Raw genomic sequence first — 15,931 nt, forward strand, 5'->3', positions numbered from 1 at the left:
TATGAAAATTCCAGGGCTGATTACTATATTCATTTCATGGAAATAGCAGAAATGTACTGAGTCAGTGCATTAATCTCTTCATCCAGTCATAAGAAAATATTAATCTCAGTTATCCAATAGTAAAATCTATATTGCTCAATTTCTTAATCTTTACTGCATGCAATAACATAGAAAAAACACTTTGCAAAATGCTTTCTGTCAAGGAAATTTCAGTCCACAGTAAAGGAGTGCACTTTGAAATAATGAAAAACATCTTTTGGGTCTATTCACAAAGGAAATACTTAGTGTGCTGATGAATGTTAAACTCTAAATAATGTTAGTTATGTGCTAGTAAATTATGCATACATATAAAAAGGGAGCATGCTCAGCAACTGAGGAAGAAGTTGTTATGACACTTAGGACATGTTATAATTGGAAAAGAATCTTCACCTGGGTTGCAATTACCAGTAAAGAAATTTGAAAAAAAAAAAAAAAAAGAAAAGGACAAAGGAAAAGGAAAAAGGAAAGTTTAATAATAATTTAATTTTGCCTTAGAATCGTTTCCCTTTCAGAACAAAGGAATAACTGTCAAAGGGGGTTTTGCAACAGAGTTGTGAGAGATGTTAGAGACCAGTCAGAGGTCTAGAAAATATGATCTCTGAAGAAAGACTGTGTGAACTGGGACTTTTTAGATTAAAAAAGAAAAAGCCAGGGCTAGGTGACCTCCCTTCCAGCTTTATATTTCTATGGAAATAAAAGGATCTGAAGGAGGGTCACTGCCTCCAAAGACATATTCCTATCTTTCAGGAAATAAAAATTGCTTCTGTGTAAAAGTTGAATTGCCACCTAACCTACAGGCTTACATGAAGAAATAAGGGGAAATTAGTGTCCTTTTACTCCCAGAAAAAGCAGGAAAGCAATGTACATGGGATGGCAGGATTTTTTTTTATATGCAGGAGAGTGAGGTTTTGATTAAATTCTGGCTAGAATGTTCTTTGATGTTTTGTTAATATTAATTATAGATATATTTAGCTACCAGATAAGATGATACTTGGAAGTTTGTGGTATTAAAACAATAAAAAATTACTGTTTTTTGACAGTTGGGGGTAGATGTTTTTACAAATATCATCACAAAGAGCACCTGGCCACCTCAGCAGCTCCTGACAACCCAACTTTCTAGCAAGACTGCTCATCAATTATACACATGAAGTATATTCCAATGGGACATATGCTTTTCACTGGGATAATGAATGGTGTTTTCCTCTATGAAAATCATCTTTATAATGGAGAGAGGACTCTTGCAAACCATCAGAGGAAAGGGAGCTCATTCAAACCTGGTATGAACAAACTGGCAAATTCTCTGTGCACTGTTCTCCAAACAGTCTGTGATAACATTTGGGTTCCCTTTTTTTTGCTTTGCTTGCAGGAATGCACAGAGGTGCCTTTTCTTTTTGGGTGGCAGGGGTTTTCCATACATGATGTTGTGAGAACAGGTAGCAGAAGAAGGGGAAGGATGAGTAGAAGAAAGGGTGCATTGCAAAGGCTGTGGTAGGTTTTGAAATTAAATGCAGATAAATGGAATTCTCTGATTTGTCCATACAGAAAACCAATGGTAGAATTGAGCCTAGTACTTAAATCTCTTGTTTAGTGTTTATTCTCTGCCATGGTTCCTCAAAATCAAACCTATCTTCCTTGATTGTATACACATATTTAGGTTTCTACTGTGCTTTCCTTCTGGCAAGTGAAATGAACAGTTAACAGTATAGAAGGTTTAAATAGATGCTTTTCAGATTGTGTTTGCTTTTAGCTTATTCTTTTGAATCAAGCAGGAGCAGTGGACATGTGAAATTGTTATTATTTGCAGTTTTTTAGATGAAGAAACATTCAGAATCCTACTGGTTCTATTTCTGGGATATTCTAGCAATGGGCTTCATCCTCTGGACAGTTGCTGCAAAGAGGTGTATAAATCTGAGACATTTGTTCTTGTAATTTTTTTCCATTTTATTCTTGAGATTCTGCCTGGGAAGGAGTTGTTTTAAAAATTCATTATTATTTGATTGCAAGTTGGATGTCAGCCAACTAAATTTTTGAATTTGAAAGAAAATGCAGCATCAGCTTCTTTGGAACTATAATGGAATGAAACCCTCCAAGCACTCATTAAAAGGGTTTCTGATGTCTGGCAAAATTAGATGAGGTGTAAATCACTAAACTACCATATGTGGTTTGAGATGGAATATTTAATTTTGTAGAATCCAAACCCAAGGCTAAAGGGAAATTTAACTGCACCAGCATAATATTTTGATGATGGAAGAAGTAATACCATTTTAGATGTTTTATATTTAAAGTTTAATTTAAAAGAATGTTTATTAAGGGAATCTCCATTGATATCCATGTTGTTATCTGGCAAATGCTTGAGGAATAATACCAAAGTACAGTAATGACTTTTCTCCACTGAAGAGTTTCTGAAGGCTGTAAAAATATTACTGGAAAATTTTGATTGTAGAAGCATGATCATAATAATAATTTCTTCCTTTAGCTTCCTCCTGGTAATTCTGTGCCCTTTGATGCAGCTCGTATCAGGGTAAGTTAGCTATGGCTCTTCAGTCACTGAAGAATAGAGCTGGTTCCATTGTGGAGGTAGAAGGGATCTATGTGGAACAGTTTTGCCTTCAATCTTTCTTGTATTCAAAATGCAGTTGAAAAGTGACAGCTTTTTCCCTATAACTATAACTATTATTATAAAATAATATAAGCAAATTTTTCTATTAATGCTCTATCCATTGACCGTCGTTGGGATTGGGGTTTGTTATGTTAAGGCCATGCAAATTTCAAAGAAAAAGTGCCTGGCCTGAAGTCTTTGTAAACAGACACAAGGAAAGGGATGTGGGTGCATCACCTGAATAAATAAATACACAGAAGAATAGGTCTCACTTTGTTACACTTGAAGCAAGGTTGATTTTGATCCCTCGTGGCTCTATTTGAACTATGGTCTTGTGAGATTATATAGGAGTTTTATAAGTTTTTGCATTAATTTAAGTTGTCAGGCTGTGACTCAGCCTTTAAATGCACTTGTGAGAATAAAGGTTAGATGGTGTTTTTTTAAATCATTATTATTCTCTAAATGCCTTTATGAAAGCAGACAAGAATTTATTTTGCATGTGGCAAGCGTAACTGCCCCATCATGAAAATGAGTTTAAACAGAAAAACACATTTGTTTTCTTGTTTATACTGCACAGAAGAATGGAATAAGTCTATACAGAAATGTACTTCCTTGTGATGAGATGGATGAACAGACTTTGATTCCTCAAAGTGAACTATTTGTTTGTCTCTTCTCACCAGACAAGGTGAGACTTAAAAATTATATTTTAGGAGGAATCACTTTGAGGGCGAGGGAGAAATCATGTGAGAAAACTGCCATTTGAGGAAATCTTGTGCATAGTTTCAAATTTATTAAGAATAAAGACATTCTTCAATAAAGGAAAGAGCTTTGAAAGATTCAGAATGTGCAGCTCTGTGCTGAGAATAAGGGAGATTTGGTTCCTACACATTGTTCTCTGCAGTGGGGAAGTGGAGCAGTGGGAGTGTGTTGGGATCAAAGGATGGTTGGTAATTTATTTTGTGTCCTTTTCTACAGCTACTTTGATATCCAGTATAAGCTGAAATGAATAATGTTCATTTCTTGAGGAAAATATGGTGCATTTGAGAACCAGTGTTCAAATGAGCAATAATCCAGTCTGGCTTCCTTTGTGTTATCCAAAGCAGCAGCGTCTTCAGCTTCAGAGATAAGGGTAGGAAGACTGCTTAATTTCAAAGGTTTTCACTTTTATCTTAGTCTGGGAAATCTGAATACTTTAATGGGCTTAGGTTTTTAATTTAATTCCAGGTTGCTCATCATTTCACCTTTCAGCTGGGCTATAGAGATAATTCAATCATATTTCCCTTGACAAACCATCTGAATTACACTTTTATTTCTCTGCAGATGTGAAAATTGGCTGCCATAATAGAGAGTGTGACAGACTTTTGCCTTCCTTCCCAATTTTCCCCTTAATTTAGGGACTGTTCTGGTCTTGCTTCATAATGCAGATGTCCTCTGACACAGGCATGTGAGAGACAGCCCTTGTATCAAACACAATGGGGTGGTTTTTGCACAGACACGATGTCAAAAGTTTTGGAAGTCAGTCCAGAGAGCAGTCATTAGGCAAAGAAAAGCACCAAATTTGCAAAACGAGGACGTTCTTGAGGTTTGGAGATTGTAGGCTCTATTTTTGCCCAGAGTTCAAGTAATGTACTCAGTTGTTTACATACTTTTTCCCTTCCATAATTCTTTTTCTAAAAGTTTCCTAACTTTTTTCCAGAGCTCTCCACCACATACTCAAATCTTAACTCCTGATGCAAATAAATGGACATGGAGGAGGAACCTCTGCTCTGATTCTTGATCCCAAATGGGTGATCAAGAAAGGAAAAACGGAAAAATTCATTTCTTAAATGAATGGTTTTACTATAAACCTTTACAAATTCATTTAGTACATGAAATGTCTTCTTTTGGAGAAACCAAGAGAAAAGCTTGAGCTTTTCACAGGTTTGGCTGAATGCTTGCTATAGACAATGTAACACTTCCATGCTCAGATGAGGTCTGTCTTTTCAATGTTCATCTTCTTTTTGAGGTCACTAAACAGGAAGAATTTTTTTATCTCCCACATGGATTTCATCACCTCTGTTTTCATGCTACCTCTGGAGATGGAGACAGCACCAGCTGCTCAGCAGTTACACAGGGCTTTGCTGGATTTAGAATTCCTCAGGTGTGAATTGCTACCAGCATTCCACAGAGAGGTTTCTGCATTCTTTCCTCTAGCAAGCTGACTGTACTGCCAGCATTTTCTTCTAGTTAAGAGGCAGAAGGCACATAAAACAGTTTTCCCTCGAGGCTCTGGCTGAAATTCCCGAGTTTATTCTCTCTAATTCTAGACCATACAAGCTTGTGAAAGCTCAGGGTCTAAACCTACCCTATACAAGATGTGCTGTTGTTCTGCAGGTACAACTTTCTGACATTCTTCAGAGAGATGTGAGCATTAATTTTTGTCCAAAATACTCACAGGAGTGCTATCAGTTATTTATAAAATTGCCATTTGTTTTGTGTTTGGCAGGTGCTCATACCCAGCCTTGGACATCAAACAGCCTTTTTATTTGAGGGATTATTGGTATTTGCTGAAGACAGTCCCTTCAGCAAGGGAAGTAACACCTGGATATTTCCACTTCATAAAGGCAGAGTGCAGAATAAGGTGTGTATGTAGGTGAGGTAAGATGAACTAAAAAAAAAATCCTAGAACAATTAAAAAATTTTTAAAGTCTGCTACTATGTGTGTGTTGTGTGCACATTCATGTTCATGTGTTTGCACAGGTATGTTAACCTTTTAACATTAGGATGAAACTTTATAATAAGCCTTAAATTTTAGTGGCTTTTCAGCCAGTAAATTATGTAGACAAAGTTTATTAGAAAAAAATATCTATCAGTGTAATTAGACATTTGAATTAATTAAATGGATGGAAAGCAAATCAGACCAAATTAGGATTTTTCTCACTTTATTTTTGGGTAAATGACAAAGCAATCTTCCCATAGGCTAGAAAACAGAGGGAAAGGAAGAAAATGACAGAAGCACAAAATACAGATATTTATATTGCAGTGTAAAAGAGCATTGTGAAGTAAGAATATTTTGCATCAATTTTTTTTCCCACAAGATTTTATTAAACCTTCCTTTTCTCAGGCTTTTTTATAGCCTGAAGCTGTTTGTCTTCGTGGCATAACAGCACTATTTGTAGTTAGAAGTATAACCCATCTGCAGTATTACTTTTCAGTGTGTGGCTCTCTTGATACTACTGCACAGGTAATAACTTTATTTTAGCAGTGATGAAGCCACAGATATTCTCTGTGAGACACAGTCAAAAATCATATTTCATACTCTTGTTTTGAACATCATTTTAATATTTAATATGACCACGTGTGACTCTGACAGATGTAAACTGTGATACATGGGATTAATTTCAGCGGGCCAGGTTCATGTCTCATCCTGTGATGGCAGTGGACAGTTAAAGTCAATGTGACTGGCAAAGGCACCTGAGAAATGAAACTCCACCATCTGTCTTTGCTTCAGGTTGTGAAATTGCTTTTAGACAAATTCAAGAGCTACAGATTGGTATGAGATGGAGAATTTGGAGAGGCAAATGGGTCAAAAACGATTGACAAGGCATTGTAATGTGGTGTAATGCTTGTGGAAAACAGTTGAAGTTACTATTATTTCCAGCACAAATCTGTCCCATTTGAACTGCACATGAGTATCACCATGCCACTTCTGGCTTTATTCTGTATTTCAACATTTTTTCATTTTATTCTGGCTTGCTTGTGCTTTTTCTTTATACTTGCCATTATATATATGTATTTTTTCTATATTTTATAGTTTTCTTTTAGATTTTCAGATAGTTAAAGAATTCTTGATGCAATCATCTTAATTTTTGATGTACTTCTAATCTTTCTTCCACGTTAGGATAATTTGCCGTCCTGTCTTTATCTCTTGTATTCTTTTTTCTTATCACTGCTAGATACTTGTATTTCCCTGAGCTATTTGAAGTCCATTAGCCTTATTTTGTTAGCTGCAATTTAAAGGAAGAATTGAAGACTTATCATTTTTATTATCTTTTTCTCTTGAATTAACTTCCACTTTAAGATTCTCAACCACTTCCTCCTAAAGAATTAGAGTTAAATCTAAGATAGCTACTTTCTGTGTAATTTCCTCCACTTCATGAACTAAAAAAAGCAGTCCCTAGCACATCTGAAGACCTGAATAGACAACTATGTCCTGCCTTAATGCTTTTTCAAAGAGAGCCTCAGATAGTTGTATTCTCATCCTACCAGGGAATGGATTCCCATTCCCACAAGGTGAAGAGCTTTAGGTTTTTCCAGTTCCTGCCCCTTGGATACCTCCAGTAGCTTCTATACTGACAGAGCCTTCTGGTCAGAAAAATCTTTGGTTTAAACCTGTCATTATGTGCACTTTGTCTATCCCATTTTTCAACTGGTGTTTGCCAGATATTTTTGTCAGTGTCTGGAGTGCATGTTCTTTGAGGAGCAGTGAGGGAGCTGGGGCTGTTTATCCTGGAGAAAAAGAGGTTCAGGGATGACCTTGTCCTCTCTACAACTCCCTGGCAGGAGGCTGGAGCCAGGTGGGGGTTCAGCCTCTTCTCCCAAACAACCAGTGACAGGACAAGAGGACAAAGTCTTGAGCTGCACCAGTTTGGGACATCAGAAGAATTTCAGTATGTAAAAGGCGATGAGATTTTGGAATGGGCTGCCCAGAGAAGTGGAGTCACCATCCCTGGAGGTGTTTAAGGAAAGACTGGACATGGCCATGGTCTGGTTCACAAGGTGGTGTTGGGTCATAGGTTGGACTCAATGATCTCACAGGTTTTTCCACCTGAACTGATTCTGTGTTTCTTCTTCTGGATCTGTACTGCAGGCGTTTGATGGCTCACTTTGCATCCTCTCTTTCTTAGAACCTTTTCAGTTCTCTCGCTCTCTCCTTGGCTTTGACCACTCAGATTCTAAATCTATAACCTGAAAAGAGCAGGGAGAAAAGCCTGCAGCCTTTTTTCTCTGGCACCTTTTAAAACTGGTCCAAAGCCTTGCTCATGAGGAACCACTTGCCAAGCTCATGAGAAGGTTTCCCTCAGCACCCAGAGGGAACTATCCTGCATGTCCACCTGTGCAGCCAGACCTGCCCGTGGCACATCCTGAGCCTTGATACCTGGCTGAGGTCATGGATAAGGTCAGCATCTCAACTCACAGCTTCTTCAGCCTCCCCCTGCAGCACCACCAGTGCCCAGGTACACAAACAGGAGATGCCACATGCATCTTTGTGCTCCCCTGGGGCAATAAACCTTGTTGCTTCAGGGAAATAATGTAATTCTTAATAATTATTATTTCTACTGTTATCTGAAGCTATGGAAATTAATGTCTTCAGCTAATTAAATAACTGCTTGTGTGCTTGACAAAGTGTTATATTTATGCAAGAGAGTTATTTCTTCAAATCACTGAAAAGAGTTGCATTGAATGAATACAATATGCCACTTAGATTCTTGGCATATAATGTCTGTTTCAAAATTAATACTGAGGGAAAATTTAATCTACTCAATTCTTTTATGACATCTAGAAGACAAGACAGGGATCAATGCATGCATAGCCTCTCATTTTTGCCAATTTTATGCAAATCAAATGGCAAAAAATGAGCATAATTTTGTTCCATTATTCCATTATGCCTAGTACAATTATTGTTTCACTATCCTTGTTGCAGACTATTTGATGTACTTGTTTTTCCACTTTTTGCAAGTATCACTTTCCAGAGTCTAATAGTACAACTATTCAAGTATTGACTGAAAAAAGAAAGAGGTAATTTTTTTAAATACACAAAAGGAAAAAAACCAGGAAAATTAAGCAGGCTATAAAAGTAGCAACTGGAAAGGAAAAGGTAATTTCAGGAAAAGCTAATAATTTTGCCGCAATATTAAAAAACATACTGTAAAATTAAGTATTGAAATATTAGGCTACCAGTGTAGCCATTATTAAAAGGTTGAGGTTTTTTTAGAAGAAGAGTAAGAAATCTACATGAGATTATTTTGAAGTAGAATCACTGGAACTAGGCAGCATCACTCTAAAGGAGATGAACTGTGATATTAAGATGAAAATTGTATTAATCAAAATACTGATTACATTGCTGATTTAACAGTTACCCAACAATTTATTTTTTGTTTGGGGTTTTTTTATTTTTAATTTCAAAAGAGATGAAATTTGTCAGTCTGACAACATGAAGAGAGAAGTCACACTTAAATAGCCTTGGAAGAAATTGGTGTAGGACCTACAAAGCTCCTGGGTAAAGTATAATGTGATGAATAAGAACCAGTAAGCCACCAATAATAAATGCATTCTTCCTAAGCCCTGTAAAGAAAAAATAGTGGATAGGAGAAAATTAGAGCAGACAGTTTATGTTCAAAATCTTTTAGTAAGGGTTTTTTTTTTAATATCATTCAGCAAACTAGCCAGAAAAATGTGGAAACCTCTTCTAAATTCTGAAGGAAGGGTGTAAATCCCAGTAAGGTCAATGGAATTTCATTATCTTCTATAATTTTTTTCAGTATTAAGTATTTTCAGTATTAAGTATTTTTTTCAGTATTATTTAAGTATTTTGTTGAATCTATGAATAAAAAGAACAAATACAGAAATAAAGGCAACAGTGGTTTGAATCCCAAAGATCATGTCCTAATTTAGAAAAGAATGAGAGAAAATAATTCAAAGTAAATGCTTTCTCAGCTAGAAAAAGTCTAATAGCAGTGTCCCTTTGGGATCATTAAAGGGTATTGGATAAATTCAGTACACCTACTAATGATGTGTAAGAAAGGTTGAATTGTGAGATGGAGCTTTGCTGACAAGGAAAAAATGCCCTAGCTTAGTCAAGATTAACCAGGATTGTGCAAAATTCCAGAAGGAATAGCAGGGAAAATAAAAGGCAGCTGAATGAATGCAGAAAAAACCTCAGCAGAAGCGACATTTGCAGTGGAAAATGTCAGTGCAAGATGCACCAAGGTTTCAGCATGGCATACAATTACACATCTATTCAGTAGGAAGACTTCTAAAAACTTTTGTATTTTAAAAAATAAGAGGTTCATACTAAGAGTCAAGATCAATGTCAGCAGATTGGTTCTGACATAGATGGAAATGCTATCAGATTGTCTACTTAATTGTTTTTGTGCAGAAAGAATATAGAAAAATATAACATGAATTTCTTCCCTGGCTTGGTAGATTTTTATTTGAAAGTAGAGAGGTGTTTCAAGTAGCAACGATGTCATTATCAGTGCTGATAGAACTTGATGTTGTGTTTGTGTTGGTGGTCTGTGTTTTTCTGAAGCATCTTTCACCTTTAAATGGACCCGAAGCCAAATTGTAATTTTTCATGTTATTCTTCATCCAGAAGAATGCTATTCTGGATCCAGAAGAACAGTCTACAATTTAAAACTAAGAGTGCAAAAAATAACATTTCTTTTTTTTTCTTAATGAAAAATTCTGCAGAGGAATAAACATTCCAATAGAAGTCTGGCTCTTTCTTTGAAGGATAGATTTTACACCTCAGCTCATGCATATGCATAAAAAATACAGATCTGACTCTAAATTTTTTCTCCATATAAAAAATGGGAAAAAAAAAGAAAAAATTAAATAAGCATTAATTTCCACCTCTGTTGTTTTGTGGATGCTTCTGAATTTGGTAAACTTTTTACAGCACTTACAGTCTTTCTTATATAGCAGTTTTCTTCTTGGAGATGGTGGTAACAAATGTGACTACTGCAGCAAAATACACTCATGGGTGTTAAGAAAGGTAAGATTTTTCTATCAAGGTTTCACTTCAGAAGTGTGCCAGTAAATTTTCTGTGAATTTTATTTCTTTCTAAGTTTAGAAAAAATAACTAGGCAGGGAAGGCTTATATGTCTTTCTAAATATTGAAAAATGAGTAGGTGAGGGGAGGCTTATACTTTAATCTTATAAAATTGATACCTCCCAAGAGCTGACTTACCAGATAAGACAATAGGAACAGAAAATTGTAACATGCATTATTCTGTTAGCACTGGAATCCGATAAGTAGGGACAAGTTTCTTTTACCTCAGGAAAGAGACTGATGGTTTCCATTACATCAGAAATTTTTTTTTTTGGAGTGGCTCAGGTGGCTCAGTCTTTCTCAATGAAAAATTAGTGTGGGATTGATGAAAAAAAAAAGCGCCTTTTGCTGTCCTTTATACGAAGTGTTGGGTGCATATTTGGAAAGCGAAGGGGAAGGCTGCACTCAGGTTCCCCGTCAGGCTCAGCAGGAACCCTGTACCCTGTGCACTGCTCTGATGTGTTAGGCTAGAGCAGCTCTTGAAGCTGTCAAATCACTCTGTGCAGCCATTTCCTCCTGCCTACACGCCTGTTTCACCAATGTGTCAGAAGGCCAAGGCAGGTCTATATATCCCTGTCCAGAAGCAGTGCAGAGCTTGGCCCCTTGCACTTAATGAGCCCAGTAATATCTGTCCCAAGGAGAAAGGAAAGGGCACTGGAAGCATTTCTTTCTCATAATATCCTTGCAAAGAGGTCAATCCCAATGGTATTCTTTTTTTCTCCCTGTGCTCTTCAGCCACTGATGTTGCTCTCAACAGAACTGCAAAACCACTGGGCTGGATGCTGTAAATAGTACCGAGCATCCTTAAGTGAGGGGGATGTCTGCAGCAAGGCTCCATTGATCTCAGCCTGCAGGAGCGGGCCAGCAGAGCAGGGAGGGTTTCTCTGTGTGTGCATGGGGGGAGAGCATGGTCTCTGCTTTATTCTTGTCCTCAGAGTTTTGCAGATATCCTGAGCAGCTGGAGAAGTCTGTGTTTGGGGGCTGTTTTGCTTTATCTATTCGACTCTCTCACAACAGCAACCACAGAGAACTTGAAATATACTGTTTTACCTAATGAATGTAAATGCATCAACATTTTATACAGGGGCTTAAGTTTTGATAGTAATATTCTTGAAGCTTTATACTTTATTATAATAAATAATTATAATATATATACTGTATAATATAAAGATATAATATACTTTACTGTAATACTTTATACTTATTCTATTTATTTTGATTTCCTACTATTTTTGGGAGGCTTTGTTCTCATCAAACTTCTACATCACTAGCATTATGTTTTTATTCAGTAACTTGCAACTTTTGATAACTTACTCAAATGATTTTAAGTTCTAAATCTATCCAAGATGGTTCAGTACATTAGTTCTTTAAAAGTGTAAATGATTTCTGTGTCAAGAACTGAAAGGATGAAAGGTGTAAAATGTTACACTTGCAAGAAAAGTGGAACTTACAGATATGCATGTAAAGATGAAAGGATTGACAGATCTGACTTCTCTCAGCCAGATTTGTTAGCTTCATCTGACACCAAAAAAAATCCCATCAAATGAGCACAGAAGAGAACCAATATTGGCATTTGTACATCATTCCTTTCCTAGATTTATGAAATTTCTACTGCATTGCTGTGGCATACAGCAGCCAAAAGGTTTGCTTTCCTTCATTTTCATAGCGTGTTAGTTCTTAGCCAGGATTCAGTGGTGCAATGTTTCTTCTTTGATGCTCTAAATCTAGGAACCTTTCTAGTTGTGTGTTTAGATTTTTATTTATGATTGTTTATGCAGTAAAAGTACTATCATGCTATTCTCTGCACCTCTTACAACCACACTAGTCCTTTTCTGTTGGCCTATTTGGGTTGTTTTGTTTGGTTTTGGTTTTATGCTTTTGAATAGATCTCTTGCTCGGTAAAGGATTGTTGAGATCTTAGCTTTGCTGGAATGGTAATTTCAAAAGTTTTGAATGTTAATTTCAAACATTTTCAAAAACTTGGCTGAATTCTGTAGATCTGAAACAAAATCTTCCTTCGGTCTGAGGAAAAAAATGTCTCAGATGGCTTTAGAACTTTTTTGTTTGGTTTAAAGGAATTGAGAAAGTGGAGAAGGAATGTATCTCCGTCATGGTAAAGGAAAACTATTTCTTAAAGTGTTTCTGTATTAAAGAATATCTTGAACTGACTTTGTGTCTTGGACTGTGATCTCCTTTTAACTGCATTTCTGGTCCCATAATAGTATTGAACAGAGGACAGTTGTTCAGCAGCCTTAATCACATGTGATATTGTACAATTAGCAGACTGTTCACAAAGGCTTCAGCCTTGGCTTTTTATCATAAAATATAAAGCAGTAACACAATTTCCCTTTCCTCTCTTTGCATGAACTCACCAATTCATTACCAAACACACACAAAGAGATGTCTAATAGCTAAGAAACGTGTCTGATGCAGGACAATGAAATAATCTATCACAGCTCTGGTAGGAAGACAATGTACTCCTGGACTGAGAGCAACTTGTGGACCTCCTTAAACCCTCTGGAATTAAACCAGGAAAACCACTTTTCATCTCGGTTTTCCCCACATACTTGATGGAGATATTCCCTCCATTAAGACTGTAAACTCCTTCAGGCACAGACTCTTTCTCTGTGATGTTTGTACTTTGTGTTTGACTTTGACATCCTGATTTTTTTTTTCACACAAAGCTCAGATGGATGCTGCTGGATGTTACTGTGTCCTTTACAGGAGTACAGATGGACTTGGGAAAGTCAGATGAAGGTTTAATGTTTTGTTTGGGAAAACAGGTTAAACCAAAACCCAAACAAATTCCTATGGGCTTCAAGGGTAAAAATTTAAGAATCTGGGGAGAGGTCAATTTGGAAATTATTCCAGACTGATGGGGTCACTTTGGACCTATCTATATAGAGAGGGTACCAGGAGATGAAATTAAATACCCTTTCTTCATCTGCTTGGAACAGAGACATCACATCATAAATTCCCAATTTCAGTGTTAGGAAAAAGTTTCTGAGGGTTTGACTTATAGTAAAATGAAATCAGATTACAGTAGAGTTGAAAAAGGCTGTGGAAGGGCCACTTAAAAAACCCAAAAGGACATTTTTGGCAACTTTAACACAAGGATTACTTCTGCATTGCTTTGTTTACCAAGGTAGCAATTTTGTGACTGTTCATCATGCTGTAAGCAGGAGGCAACGTCTTGATTTGAACCTTAAATTTGGAGGATGGAGTTGAGAGGGAAGATGCGTGCTAACGTCTTTACAAACAATTCGATGGGTGAAGGTATGGGTGTCTTTGGAATAGTCAATAGTTAATGCGTCTATTAACTTTGGGCAGGTTTGTTGCAGAGCCCAGCCAGCTTGGCTCCTGAAGCAGGCAAGTGTTTGTGCAAGCCTGAGTTTCTGAACTTTGGGGTAGAATAACAGGTTCAAGGGGGTATGTGGGTTGGGCGGTTCGAGAAGGCTGTACCTTTCTAGTACCTCAGCCGATAGGAGAACCAAAAGGGCAACTGCGGCCGGGAGTCTAGGATAAAAGGAGCCTGTGCCCTCCAAAACCTCGAGAGAGAAAACCCCGAGGCGTGTGACCCGTGGCCTCTCTTCCTTTATTCGAATGAAGTTGCAGGACTCTTCTGTCTCCTTTATGGACAGAGTGAGTCCTACAACTCCTTTATCCTTAGCGTGATTTTCTGTACAGAGCAGACCTAAGAAGGTGAGGTTCCCAAAACAAGCTGTACCACCTCTCCTGCTACCAGCCGGGAGGAGTTCAAGGCAAACCGCCTCTGAACTTTGCAGGACCTGAGGCGAGCAGAAGAGCCAAGGCGGCAGAGCGGGGAACATCCGAGCCTCCAGCCGCTCTGCCGAGGGAGCGGGGCCGCTCCCCGCCAAGGAGCACGGGACGGGACGGGGCGGGCTCGTCTCGGGGGTCCGGGCGGCGGGGCTGCATTCCCGGGGCCGCTCCAGCTCCCCCGACTCCTGTTCTGGAAGCGTGGGCGGCAGAGGCGGCCGCGGGAGCCTCGGGGAGGCGGTCACCCCGTCGGGCCCCCCTCCCACGGAGGGACGGATCCACGCGGGCCGAGGGGCGGGAGGCGGCTCCGAGCGGCGGTGACAATTAGCCTTTAAAAATGGCTGCTTGGAAGCTGTCAGCTGGGACGCGGAGGGGCTGCTAACCCTCCTCTCGCTGTCTCCCGCCTCCCTTCCCCGCAGGGCTAATAACGGAGCGGGGATAAGAGCTCTCCAGCCTTTCCCCGCCCCGCCGGAGCGCGATGCCGTAGCGGCTCCGGGCCCGGCCGCCCTCACTTCCCAGCTGGCTGCCTGGCGAGAGGACGGCGGCCCCCGCCTCCCGCGCTCCTCCTCGCCGTCGCTGCGTGTGTGCCGCGGGCACCGGGATACAAAGGAGAAGGGGGAGCCGCGGGATACATGGTCCAGGGTGGCGTGTGCGCGGCCGTGGGGGCATATCTGGCGAGGAGAAAACACAAGGTCAAGAGGGAGCTCTCCTCCTCCATGGAAGAAGACGGGAGCGATGAGCCCTGAGGAGGACGACGAGGAGAAGGGGCGGATGGCTAAGGGCTGCCGCTGCCGGGCTTCCCCTCGGGAGTGACGGGCGCGGAGGGCTGAAGGGGCCGGAGGAGGCAGCGCTGGGGTCGGGAGGGAGGAGAGGAAGGCGAGGAGGAAGCGGGGGGTTTGAATCTCCCTGGCTGGATTAACTCCCCTCAGGGGAAGCTGCCATCGCCGGCCGCGCCTCGGCCCGCGGCCCCCGCGGCCAAGATGGACCTGGGCAGCGCCGGCCGGAGAGCGGGAGCTGCTCCCGCGGGCCCGGCCGCTTGGAGACCTTTCCCCTCCGCCTGCTGCTGCTGCTTCGCCTCGCTCCTGGATGTGAACAGCTGGCTGCTCTTCTACGGCTTCCTCTACCTGGCCCTCTATGCCCAGGTGTCCCAGTCCAAGTCCTGCGACAAAATTTCCTGCTTCTCGGGTCATTGTGTCAACTCCACCTGCGTCTGCGACCAGGGCTGGGTGGGAGACCAGTGCCAACACTGCCAGGGCAGGTTCAAGTAAGGTTCTGCATATTGTGATTTTCTTCTTTTCATCCCTTTTTCTGTCACTTTCACTTGCCTTTTTTTTTTGTTTGTTTTGTTTTGCTTGTGTCTGCTATGATTTTGTTCGTGTGTGGTGGAAGTATGTGGCAGAAGTTGTGGATAAAATAGGCTCCTCCAGCTCTTAAGAGCCCAGGACACAGCTCCGGCTGACTTATCGCTGAAAATAGGCTGCTCCACTTCATGGGAACTGAGAGACGGGAGAAATCGGCCTAAAGCTGTGTCGCTGCTGTCCCTTCTGGAAATGTCATGGAAATGACATGTGCACTTCATGGGGCTGCCCAGGGAACAAGAATTAGTAGTGGATTTTAATTACTTTTTCCTCCTGAAGAGTGAAAGGTTTAGCTCCTTCCAGCCTTCCTTTCTTTCAGTTGTTTGAGCTAAGTGGGCATTAGT

The 15,931-nt window shown here is 39.9% G+C and overlaps 1 protein-coding gene across 2 annotated transcripts in view; it reads left to right on the forward strand.

Annotated features, from left to right (window-relative positions):
- The first annotated feature begins 15,209 nt into the window (after positions 1-15,209).
- ATRNL1 (attractin like 1) overlaps positions 15,210-15,931 on the forward strand; it is a 432,570-nt gene continuing 431,848 nt past the window's right edge. For both annotated transcript variants that reach the window (XM_059852017.1, XM_059852018.1), the window contains exon 1: positions 15,210-15,493. In XM_059852017.1, coding sequence (XP_059708000.1) covers positions 15,210-15,493 — 284 coding nt within the window. The remainder of the gene's footprint in view (positions 15,494-15,931) is intronic.

Source organism: Haemorhous mexicanus, chromosome 7 (assembly GCF_027477595.1).
Source record: "Haemorhous mexicanus isolate bHaeMex1 chromosome 7, bHaeMex1.pri, whole genome shotgun sequence".
NCBI lineage: Eukaryota > Metazoa > Chordata > Aves > Passeriformes > Fringillidae > Haemorhous > Haemorhous mexicanus.